This window comes from Populus alba, chromosome 4 (genome assembly GCF_005239225.2).
Source record: "Populus alba chromosome 4, ASM523922v2, whole genome shotgun sequence".
Taxonomy (NCBI): domain Eukaryota; kingdom Viridiplantae; phylum Streptophyta; class Magnoliopsida; order Malpighiales; family Salicaceae; genus Populus; species Populus alba.
The window spans coordinates 7,449,237-7,461,011 of NC_133287.1; the positions used below are offsets into that span (position 1 = coordinate 7,449,237).

Here is an 11,775-nt window from a genome sequence, read left to right on the forward strand (position 1 = left end):
TAAGTTGACATGGCTTTAAGTTTGAAAAATCAACTTGTAAAGGTTTTTAACGTGTTTTTTAATATAAAAAAATTTAATAAAAAATAAAAAAATTCTTATACATATATTTAATTAAATATATCTAGAATAATATGCATCCAAAAATACAAAGAGAGAGAGAGAGAGGATTTAAATCAAATTTATATTATTAATATTTTTAAATATATTTTAAACATAATTTTATTAAATTTATAAGGTTTTTAGTCTTTAATCACACAAAATATATAGACATACTATTTTGATTTAACTATTATAGTTTTTTTTAAAAAAAACATAAACAATGATTTTAATTAAAAATATTACATTGACTATAATAAACAAGAGTTTAATTTAAGAAAAAAAATTATTTTGATATTTTTTTTCCAAAACAGTTTAATGTTAATGTCACAAAATTTCTTAAAACTTCGATATTGTTTTTATATTTAATTTGTTTTTTTGGTATACGAACTAGGAAGAAAATAGAAAGTTCAAATGTTACGGTGAACACGTGCAATCAGCCCTTAATAAGATTTATAATACCCCCCCTCTCTCTCTCTCTGTTACTCTCTCTCTCTCCCTGCACGATTTACAAGGTGAACAAAAACAGTAATGGAAGAAAGAAACTGATGGGCACACCCACACACACTAAAAAGTATAAACCATGAACAAAACCAGCCAAACTGTACTTACTTACTTACAATATTAATAACAATAACAATAATAATATTTTCTGCTACTGACAATCCTTGCAGCAGTGTCTCTGTTCCGTATCTGTCTCTCTTCTCAACATTTTCTTACAGAGAGAGAGAGAGAGGCATTCTTTCTTTCTTTTTATAGTAGTTTTGAGTCACTGACTGTGGTGTCTGAAAGCTAGTCTTATAGGGAGGGATATTCTTCATCCACCTGTAGTAGCTACCACTTGCCCTTCCCCCCCTCTCATTCTGCTTCTCTTGTCTCCTTCCGGATTGTTCTCTCTCTGTCTCTGTGCTTGTGTGGTTTAGCAGTGCATGAAATTCTCTGCCTGAAAATGGGTGAAGAATCCTTGACTACAGTCCCCTTTGACAGAACTGTTGAACAGGTCTCTCTCTTCTCTCTCTTTCTGTTGGAAAATAACAATGTCTTTTTTCTGGGTTTTCTTTCTTCTTCTTCTTTTTTGGTTTGGTTACATTTTCTAAATTGTCTTTCATGTCTTCTGTTGCATTCTATGGAGGTTTTCTATATGGGGTATCAAAAGGGAGGCTGTTTATGTGTAATTCTTCTGTTATAGATTGAAAGGTTACTGATTTTAGCCTGTTTGACATTCATGTCATCTGTTCTTCATCTCTTTCTCTGTGTTAATCACTGTCAAAGTTTAAGCAGACACATTGTATTTATAAATATTTTGCCTAAATGTTTCTTTCTTGTACCAACAGGAAAAAAAAAAAAAGATTTTGATTCAGTTTCTGTAATTTCTTGGCTTTAAGGCTCTCTTTGGATTCTGATTACCAACCCTCATTTCCATTTTTTTAAACTCAATTCTTGATTTCATTTTTCTTATGTTTCAATTCGGACCTTGCTATAAAGTTTCAGTTTTTTCTTTAATTTTGCTCTTGACCAGCTTAAGAATTAGAGTTTAGAATCATAAATTTCTTTGAATATACCTAATTATGCTAAAAGTGCGATACCAAATTAAATTTTAAAAATTTCTGATAATTTTTGAATTGTGTGATTATGAATGTGGTAGATACTGACTCAGATTGTGGTGGTTGATGAAATCCCAAGTTCTTAACTTGTTTGTAACTTTTTTCCATTTTTTATTGGGATTCAAGATTCTTAAGAAATCTGTGCAATGATGCGCAGGCAATTCTGGCTATGAAGAAGGGTGCACAACTTCTGAAGTGTGGAAGAAGAGGAAAGCCCAAGTTCTGTCCATTTAGGCTTTCAACGGTATGTTAGTTTTATATGGAATAAAGTTGGTAATTTGGGGAGAAATATGATCAGCTGTATGGAGGCATAACTGTCTACTTGATCAAGACTAGACAAATCATTGTCCTTTCAAGTGTTAGAATCGCCAACGTTTGATTAGTATGATAAATCAAGACTAGACAAATATGCATCACATGTTGATGTGAATATAGCTGTTTCTTGTTTCTTCTCTGGTTTTATGATAAATTAAGTGAAAAGGTTGTTTTGATTTTGCATTTCAGGATGAGAAGTACTTGATTTGGTATTCCGGACAGGAGGAGAAACAATTGAGACTGAGCTTAGTTACGAAGATTGTTACTGGACATAGGACTGTAAGTAATCAAGGATGCTAATTGATATTCCCGTGTCCCTTAATCTGTATCTTGTTGAAGTTGATGCCTTTTTACAGTTTCTATGAATGCTGATTTCACTTCTCACTTTTCTATTTTCAGAGGCAACTTCAACCAGATAAAGAGAATCAATCATTTTCACTTATATATACAAATGGTGACCGCTCGAGCTCACTTGATTTGGTAACTTCTGAATTTGACTCTTTTATGAACAGATCATGTTTCTGGTTAAGATCTATGGCTTCATTACTGTTTTTATTCATTATCTTTCATGTAGATATGCAAGGACAATGCGCAGGCTGATTCTTGGTTTATAGGCTTAAGGGCTGTGATATCCAAATGTCACCATTCTAGGCCTTTTTGTGCCCTGAAGAACCACAGAGTAGCACAAAGCTGTGTAAATAGCCCAGCTGGCTTTATCAGAAGAAAACATAATCTAGGAATTCTGGAGGATGACACTGAATTGTCGCAGGTTTTAACAACATCCCTTTTTCTTGAGGTTACTTTCACAAATTTAAGAGCTTTTTTATTTTCCAAAATGTTGCTCTTGTGCAAAAGTCACTTGTGCACAGATGATATTGATGATATTCTCGAAAAGAATTAGGAATTATGTAGTCAATTGAGCTTCTGTGCTGAAATGTTCAAAAGTTGCAGTAGCATATGCATGTTGTTTTGGGGTAATTAAGGGGAAAAATCACTCAATGAGACAAACAATTCAGGATTGAAAGTAGACTTTTAATCCTTCGTGAATTATTTGATTGCTTTTGTCAACAGGTGGTCAGTAATTAGCTCATTGTGTATTTTCCTGTTCTCGCGCTCTGCATTTTTCACTCATGATGCCTGCAGTTTCCAAACTCCAAATTTATTACTATATAAAATCTTACTATGGAGCTAGGTATACGGTGCTGAAGCTTTATTTGGTTTATCTAGTTATGAGTGCTATATACCGTTCTTTCTTTGGAGAAGTTCCACGCGCTCGTTGTTTCTCCTGTTTCCATGTTCTTTACTGTCATTTCTATATGATACCGTGCAATACAACTGAAAATATTATCGTTTTCACTGATATGTTACATTTTTTTGTGTGTTTTATGCAATTCTACATTGAAGGTGCATAGCTTATATGGAAGTCCTACGCAGTCGATTTCAGACAGGGGTTTTGCCGATGGATTGTCTCTTTCTTCTGATAGCCTTTGTTTCTCAGAAGCAAGTCTTCCACTATTACAAACTGTGGAGGATTTCTTAATTCCATATACTCCAAATGCTGAACCACAAAATATCAAGAAAAATGGATCTGATAATGGGTTTGCAGAGTTCCAAAAGAATATGTGTCGTAGAATTATTGGTTCGAATCATAGGTCTCAACGAACAGAGAAAAATGACGTCCTAAAGGATGTTTTAATCTGGGGAGAAGGAGCAGGAGGAGGAAATATAGGGTGTGTGGGCAACCAGTTTGGTTACCACAGTACATTGCAAGTGGATTCTTTATTGCCAAAATTGCTGGAACCCACCATGATGTTAGATGTAAGAAATATATCCTTAGGAAGGAACCATGCTGCCTTAATCACCAAACAAGGGGAAGTTTTCTGCTGGGGTGAGGGGAGTCGGGGAAAGCTTGGGCATAAAGTTGACATGGATGCGAGCTCTCCAACAATTGTTGAATCCTTGGATGGTTTCCTTGTGAAATCCGTCGCTTGTGGTGAATATCAAACTTGTGCTTTGACAGATTCCGGTGAACTGTTTGTCTGGGGTGAGAACAAATATGGAGGTAATTTGGTGTGCGAGGAGAGAATCGGAATCCAGTGGTTACCACGTCAAATTTCAGGTCCCTTGGCTGGTGTCAGTATATCAAATGTTGCTTGTGGGGACTGGCACACGGCGGCTGTGTCCTCATCGGGGCAGTTATTTACATATGGAGATGGAACTTTTGGGGTTCTCGGTCATGGGAATCTTCAAAGTGTTTCTCATCCCAAAGAAGTTGAATCTCTTAAAGGTTTGCGGGTAAAATCTGTTGCCTGTGGATCATGGCACACTGCTGCTATTGTGGACGTCATTTTTGACCGGTTCAAGTTTAATGGTGTCGGTGGGAAGTTATTTACATGGGGAGATGGTGATAAAGGGAGGCTTGGGCATGCTGATCTGGAGAAAAAGCTTCAACCAACATGTGTCGCACAGCTTGTGGAACATGATTTTGTTCAAGTTTCTTGTGGAAGAATGCTGACCGTTGCACTTACCAGGACAGGAAAGATCTATACAATGGGAAGCTCTGTGCATGGACAGTTGGGGAATCCACAGGCCAAGGATAAATCAATTGCAATCGTTGAAGGAAAGCTTAAAGAGGAGTTTGTTAAGGAGATATCATCCGGGTCATACCATGTTGCCGCCTTGACATCAGGTGGAAGTGTGTATACATGGGGGAAGGGGACAAATGGACAATTAGGATTAGGCAATGTAGAAGACAGAAATGTACCAACTTTGGTTGAGGCTTTGAGAGATAGACAGGTTCAAAGTATAGCTTGTGGATCAAATTTAACTGCTGCAATCTGTTTGCACAAATCTATATCTGTTAGTGACCAATCAGCTTGTAAAGGTTGTAGAATGCCCTTTGGATTTACAAGGAAGAAGCATAACTGCTATAATTGTGGCCTTCTGTTCTGCCGGGCATGTAGTAGCAAGAAGCTCATCAATGCATCTTTGGCACCTAATAAAAGCAAGCTTTGTAGAGTCTGTGATTCATGTTTTAACAGTTTGAAGAATATTACACATCCAGGTGGAGGTTCCAGGAAGCTGTTGTCCCAACAGAAGGCCTTATCTGATGAAAAAGAAGAAAGGGGCGGAGCAACCCCGCCTGGGCATCGTCTACAGTCGATGAGTCAGCCATCTCTTGAAAGCCAACCTGGTGAAAGGAAGACCTCGAGAAACCAAGGGGAAAAGCAGCAGCATTTAGAAACTGTCCCTTCTATTTCAGCTGGATTGCCACGATGGGGACAAGTTTCATGTCCTGCTATGTTTGAATCTTGCTACAGAAAGGATTCTGTACATCCCCTGGAACCAAAATCTTCCAGTTCCAGTTCCTTGAATTTGGAAGAAGATAAACATGAGTCAAACAATACTCTTGTTGAAGAAGTTAAGAGACTAAGAGCACAGGTAATGCCTCTATATGTTGTTTTAGCTTCAAAATCTAATTGCTTATCTTGATGATTTTTTCTGCCTTCAATTATGCCACACTGTCTCACTTTCTTCATCACAAGCACACTCACATGCATGCATAGAAGCATTTTTTACACAACTGGTCTTCACACCAATGGTGATGTGATCGAAGGGTTAGCCTTTTCCATCAGCACTTCATCAATTATTCTTTTCTTGACTGTTTTTGTTTCAATAGTTGATTCTGTGCTGCCTTTGGCTTGAATATGTTCTGCTCAGCTCTTCAGAGTTCTTTTTGTTTCTTATAGGCGAAGGGCCTCGAAATGCAATGTCAAACTGGAAGCCAGAAGATTCAAGAATGTCAAGAAACAATAGAGAAAACTTGGTTACTGGCTAGGGAGGAAGCAGCGAAGCGGAAAGCAGCAAATGGGATAATTAAAGCTTTGGTATTAAGGGTGATTCTCTTTCCTTCTGCCATTCTGTTGGTCGGTTTAATGTTTTGCTTCTTTACGTTCTTGTAAGTCTTTAACATTCTTCGCAAGACAAGTTAAACGAAACTCACCGACCAAGCTTTGTGAACTCGTGTCAATTCATAAGAGATTGGAGTTCAGCAACTAAGATGTTCAGGAGCTGAGTAAATTCAACTAAAAAATCGTTAATATTGTTCTTTCAGCTTCATGCAATGTCCGACAAAGTCTCAGCTAGGAAAGGAGCAGAAGACGGAGGGGATCCGTATCAGCCTCGGACCAGACCTGACTACACAGATACCCCTACTGTGTTTGCTTCAACTCAGTCACCTCTTCGAGTTAGATTGCCAAAAGACTGCAACGTGGATAGTTTATCTAGCTCTCCTATTGTGTCTTCCAATTCGCTGAAGTCCTTGGACGGGAGGGAGTTGTGCCATGAAAACAGCATGCCAGGGGAAGATTTACATGACACGACAACAGATCCTCGACGGAAGGGAACTAACGCGTCAAAGCTCGAATGGGTAGAACAGTACGAACCTGGTGTATACATCACATTTACAGTTTCGCCAGGCGGAGAAAAGGGTCTAAAGCGAGTCAGGTTCAGGTAATTTGCTTTCCATGTTAATAATAAGCTCTGGAATCTGTTAAATACAGGATTCACATATCTGTTAACTGATCATACATACTTGATGTATATTTTGCAGCCGTAAACGATTTGCAGAGAAAGAAGCAGGACGATGGTGGGAGGAGAATCAAGCTATGGTATACCAGCATTATGGCATTGAAGGATACAGCAAATCAAATCAAAATCAGGAAAATAGCTGATTTTTACTTGCTTTTTACAGTAGGTTGCTATATATTGATTCTCACACCGAAAATGGCAGCGAATTGTATAATTTCTCTTAGGATCCTTCTCTGTATGCTCTGTACAGATCCCGGATTAGGTATGTTGTCAAGTTATTCAGCAAATGACTCGTCTATGTATCTCAGCAACTTGAGGCAGATGATCCAAGTTCTGAAGATGAAGTTTTTTGCTCGAGAGGGGAAAAGTTTCATGTAGTTAAAGCTTCATGTAGTCTTCAAGTCTTTTGCCTATATGCGCCTTGCCCTCCTCTGTAAAGTCATCGATAAAAAAGCTTCTCTCGCATTTCTACATGGATGTTGATACAAGCTTGGCTTTTATCTCGAGACAAAAAAAAAAAAATGAAAATAATAGGGACAAAGGAAACATTTTTTTTATAATGAAAATATATAAATTCACTGCAAAATTATTATAATAATATTTTTATTTTATTTTCTTGTCTTCTCAATCAAACATCTTTCTATCCTAATTGTTTTTGTCTTCTCTTTTCTAAGATAATAATCAAATGCTAAGTACTGTTCTTGTTTTATTGATATAGTGGCTAGGAGCTTGTTTGAAATAATGATTAAGCTAATACTTATCTAATATGATGTACTTGAAAAATCACTCCATTAGAATAGTTTAAATTATAAAAACCTAAAGTAATGTACACATGTTGTGTTTTATTATGGATTGTCATAGTAATATTATATTTTTTTCCCTTCATTAAAAAAATCAATGAACCGGTATTAAAGGGTACGTAAAAGAGTTTTTACACGAAGATTATTTGTCATTTTAGAATTATTTGGAAATATCTTGGTTTTCTTGTAATTTTTTGTATGGTGAAATTATTTGATTACCTTTTAAATAAATAAATAAAAATAACTTTGGTCTAGGGGTTTTTAAAATTTTCTTTTACCATGCACAATTTCCTTTTATTTGAAGATTTAGCTTTATTTGATTTTTTTGTTTCTATAGGATTTTTCATTAATTTTAAAGAAGACATCTATTTATTTATCATTTTACCTTTTAAATAAATAAATAAATAATAACTTTGGTCTAGGGGCTTTTAAATTTTCCTTTTACCATGCACAAGTTCCTTTTATTTGAAGATTTAGCTTTATTTTTTTTTTCTATAGGATTTTTCATTAATTTTAAAGACAACATCTTTTTATTTATCATTCTTTGTTAATGTTTTAAATAGTATTATTAAATTAATTTGTTTTAATAGATCTAGCTAAATTAATGACCCGAGTCTTGAGTTTTCCTTTCTTCTTTAAAAACACTGGCATCACGCGAGCATCTTTTATATATATATATATTAGAAACAATTTGGTTCGAGGAGCAGCATAGCACAAGCCACCATTCTAGGTTTGCTCGAGTTATTTTTTTGGATCTTTTTCTTAATTGTTTTTTTTTTTTGTTAATTAGAATTGAGCTTTCTAATTTGTTTTGATTTGGATTTCATGGGGTTATTACGGGCTCATGCCCTAAATCACAAGTTTTGTAGGTTAAACATTGTTGGCTCGGATCGATCCAATGTGTTTTCGTCACAATTTTTTTAAAAAAGATATCATCCAATACGTCACCATTTTAATATTTTAAAAGTCCTTTATCCATGATATATCAAATTTTAAATGTTTTAGTAATTTTTATATTTTTATAAGGTTATAAAAAATTATTTGATCCGCGGCATAACATGTATACAAAACTAGTGTTTAAATAGACAAGAATGTTAGTTGAATCAAAATGTTTATTTATTTGTTTCTCTCTCTAGTCGAAGAAACAAGAGATTGCTTTCCCACGCAAGAAACAAACACATCTAATATATTAAATAATTTCTCCTTTCCTTTTCCACTTTCGGGCTTTTGATTAATGTGAGTCTAGCTAGCTATGACGTACGTGAGAGAGACTGAAGACCATAAAGAGAACATCATGAGGTTTCTCTTTCGGCAATAGCAATAATCTATTAGTGAATTAATTCGTATTTAAATCTGAGTTAATTATGAAAAGAAATAATGATTTATATTCACCATTTCTTCTCCTTGAGGAATAGAATAATGCATCATGGCAAACTCCTCTAATCATTCTATATTGGTTTGAATGTGTTAGAACGTGCCTTTTTCCTTGGAAGAATCCAACATTTCTTGCCACCCAATGATAGTTTCATTATTAAAAAATTTCCAAATCCAATTTATTATAGCAACTAGCCAGCCTATTTTGTAAAACAATCAAGTACATGGAGATTGAGTTTGGATATGGGTTTTCTTTTCTTCATCCAACTTCGATGGAAGAGCTATCCCATGTATAATTAACTCATTGAAATAGCTTTCACAACATATATGTATATATATATATAATCCTTATTTGAGTAATACACACACGTTTCATGTCCTTGGACAAGAAAAGAGAAGAATTGGAAATTTTTTAACTATAATTATAAAACCTAATTCAATATAAGATTCAGATCACGAGTTAGATGGATCGATTTATATCAATATAAAATAATGTTTTTAACAAAATTAAAATAATATTATTTTAAAAATCAAATCAAATTTTATTTGAGTTTCGATCTGGTTGATTATATCTTTAGTTACATACTAGGTCAATTTTCATCAATTTAATACAAAATCTAACTCGAATTTAGATTTTGTTGAAAAAAATGGGATAAGTTTTAAAATAATACGGTGAGCATTTAACATTTTTAATATCAAAATTTTAATCAATGTGTAATATCTTCTTTCTCCTAAATTTTCCTCTAAACAATCAATGATGCATGGTGATATATATATAAGAAACAAGTATAAAGAAGATGCAAGCAAATGAAAAAGACAAGCATGATGAGTAAAGCATGAATAAAACTCCAAAAAGGAGGAAAAGCACCAAAAGATTGATTGATGTAAAGGAAAAGCATGCATGGCAGAGAATCATTTGTCATCACTTGCGAAAAAAAAAAAAAGTTCAAGAAGGCTTACAAGCGATCCCATTATGCCACGTGTCACCTTTCCTTCACGTGGCAAAAGCTGGCCCCACATGACCCCCTGTGAACCCACCCTATCAGCTCCTATATATGACACCTGTACGTCTTTAGTTCCTCTGTAGCCTGGCAACTATAGGTTATGGCCTGTTACCACTCTTGATTTTCAATCTGTGCACAGTGCATGTGGGTATAGATTTTTTTTTTTTTGATTTATATGGGTATCCGGGCCAGCTTGCGCGCACCACGACTAATCACACGGCTCACTGAACATCCTACAAATCCAATGAACATGTAATGCACCGCAAGAGTGACAGGCGTGTACGGTGAGGTTTGAACCCAGGATGCAGAGGAAGGGAACAAGTCCCTTCAACCACTGGGCCAAGACCTCAAGTGCATGTAGGTATAGATTTTTAGTTTGATTGGTAGTGTGTTTTAAAAGTATTTTTAAAAAATTAATTTATTTTTATTTTGAATTCTTATGTTTTTGATGTTTTTAAATTATTTTAATGTATTAAATTTTAAAATAATTTTTAAAAAATAACCAATACATATTTTGCACTGATTTACCCAGAAACTTTTAAAGATTAATATTAACATTTGACGTAAAACCACTCCAGCTTCCTTAAGCTAGTTCTGTAAAAACTTCCATTCATATGAACTAACTACTCCAGCTTCCTTAAGCTAGTTCTTTCCATTCATATGAACTAACTACTCCAGCTTCCTTAAGCTAGTTCTGTAAAAACTTCCATTCATATGAACTATGTGTCTCAGAAACTTGTTCAAGAGAAATCTTTCGGTGGAATTTGAGTTAATTATTTAATTTCGTATTAGTATTTGTTGAGAATAAATTTCTTTCAACACCTTAGTCGCTGAAAAGAAGAAAAACTTTGTTAGTCAAGAGAGTGATCATCACAGATGGATAGAGTAGCACGCTCAAATTATTTCAATCTGTAGTCATCGTTGTGATTGCTGCGAACGATCTGTGTACGTACTATGACTAATCATGTAGAGGATCTCTTTCGATCGCCTGAAAGTTGAAATATCTACAGCAATCCTTATACATTCATGCAAGGCGGAGGCATGTTAAAAGATTTAGGTGGATTATATTTCAAGTTAAGATTTTATAAAGAAAAATTTATAACTTTTTATTAAGTTATTTAAAATTTCTGAAAATTTACGTGAAGCTTTTTAATATGATGCCTTAACTTGGATTAAAATTTTTGAATATTTGAAAAAATTAAAAAATTTAATTAAAAATCATAATTTAACTAGTTTTCCGTTCTTGGACGAAATTTTCAATTCAATCATCAGATTGAGTTGAAATTTTATAAGGGATCTTAAAAATATATTGAATAAAATAATGCTAACAAAAAAAAAAACATAAAGCAAAACGAGTCATAAGGGTAAAATAGTTATTTGCCATTAAAAAATAAAACAAATAAGCTATTTCTTCCTTTTATATGTTGCCGACTGGGTAGAAGCAAAATAGAAAAAGAAAAGGCGAAAGAAAAGGAGAGAAAGTAAGCGAAAAACATAAAAAAAAAAATCCAAGAAAAAAAAAAAGAAAAGTGAAAGAATAACCTACACTAATCTAAAAAAGAATCAAGTGTAGGAAGGAGGAATTGAGAGAGAAAAAAAAATTAATTATTTTGTTTTCTAGTTGACATATCCCGGTTGAGAGGTTGTTACAATATCAATTTAGATTCAATTATAGATGAATTATATTTCATAAAATATTGAAGGATGTAACTTCCATATATAGTGGGTTTATTTTTATTTTCCCTTTAATTTTATGTACTTTTAAATTTATGTTTTAATATTTTGGATAGTATATTTGAATTAAAATTTTACTATTAACTTTAAAAAATTTATGTACATGAATTAATAATTAATCTTAAAAAAAATTTATATATTTATTTAATAACTCAGAACAAAAAAAATTCCTAGCTCTACCCGTACATACATGCATGCGTAAATATGCAAGTCTTTTCGAGTTGGTAATTGTTTGTGTGATTCTGTTAAAAACAATTC

General features: G+C 33.9%; 1 protein-coding gene across 1 annotated transcript; it reads left to right on the plus strand.

Moving 5' to 3' along the window:
• Positions 1 to 722: 722 nt before the first annotated feature.
• LOC118030344 (PH, RCC1 and FYVE domains-containing protein 1) lies at positions 723 to 7,006 on the plus strand. Its single transcript, XM_035034406.2, has 9 exons — positions 723 to 1,096; positions 1,858 to 1,944; positions 2,205 to 2,294; positions 2,415 to 2,495; positions 2,590 to 2,784; positions 3,420 to 5,456; positions 5,765 to 5,911; positions 6,130 to 6,527; positions 6,628 to 7,006. The coding sequence occupies exons 1-9, from the start codon at positions 1,046 to 1,048 to the stop codon at positions 6,746 to 6,748; spliced, it is 3,207 nt and encodes a 1,068-aa protein (XP_034890297.1). The 5' UTR covers positions 723 to 1,045; the 3' UTR covers positions 6,749 to 7,006.
• The last annotated feature ends 4,769 nt before the right edge of the window (positions 7,007 to 11,775 follow it).

Excerpts from the sequence above, each read along its gene's own strand:
- LOC118030344 (XM_035034406.2), top strand. The coding sequence starts at position 1,046 with ATGGGTGAAGAATCCTTGACTACAGTCCCCTTTGACAGAACTGTTGAA. Across the intron at positions 1,097-1,857 it reads TTGACAGAACTGTTGAACAG|GCAATTCTGGCTATGAAGAA; the intron begins GTCTCTCTCTTC and ends AATGATGCGCAG. Across the intron at positions 2,496-2,589 it reads GCTCGAGCTCACTTGATTTG|ATATGCAAGGACAATGCGCA; the intron begins GTAACTTCTGAA and ends TCTTTCATGTAG.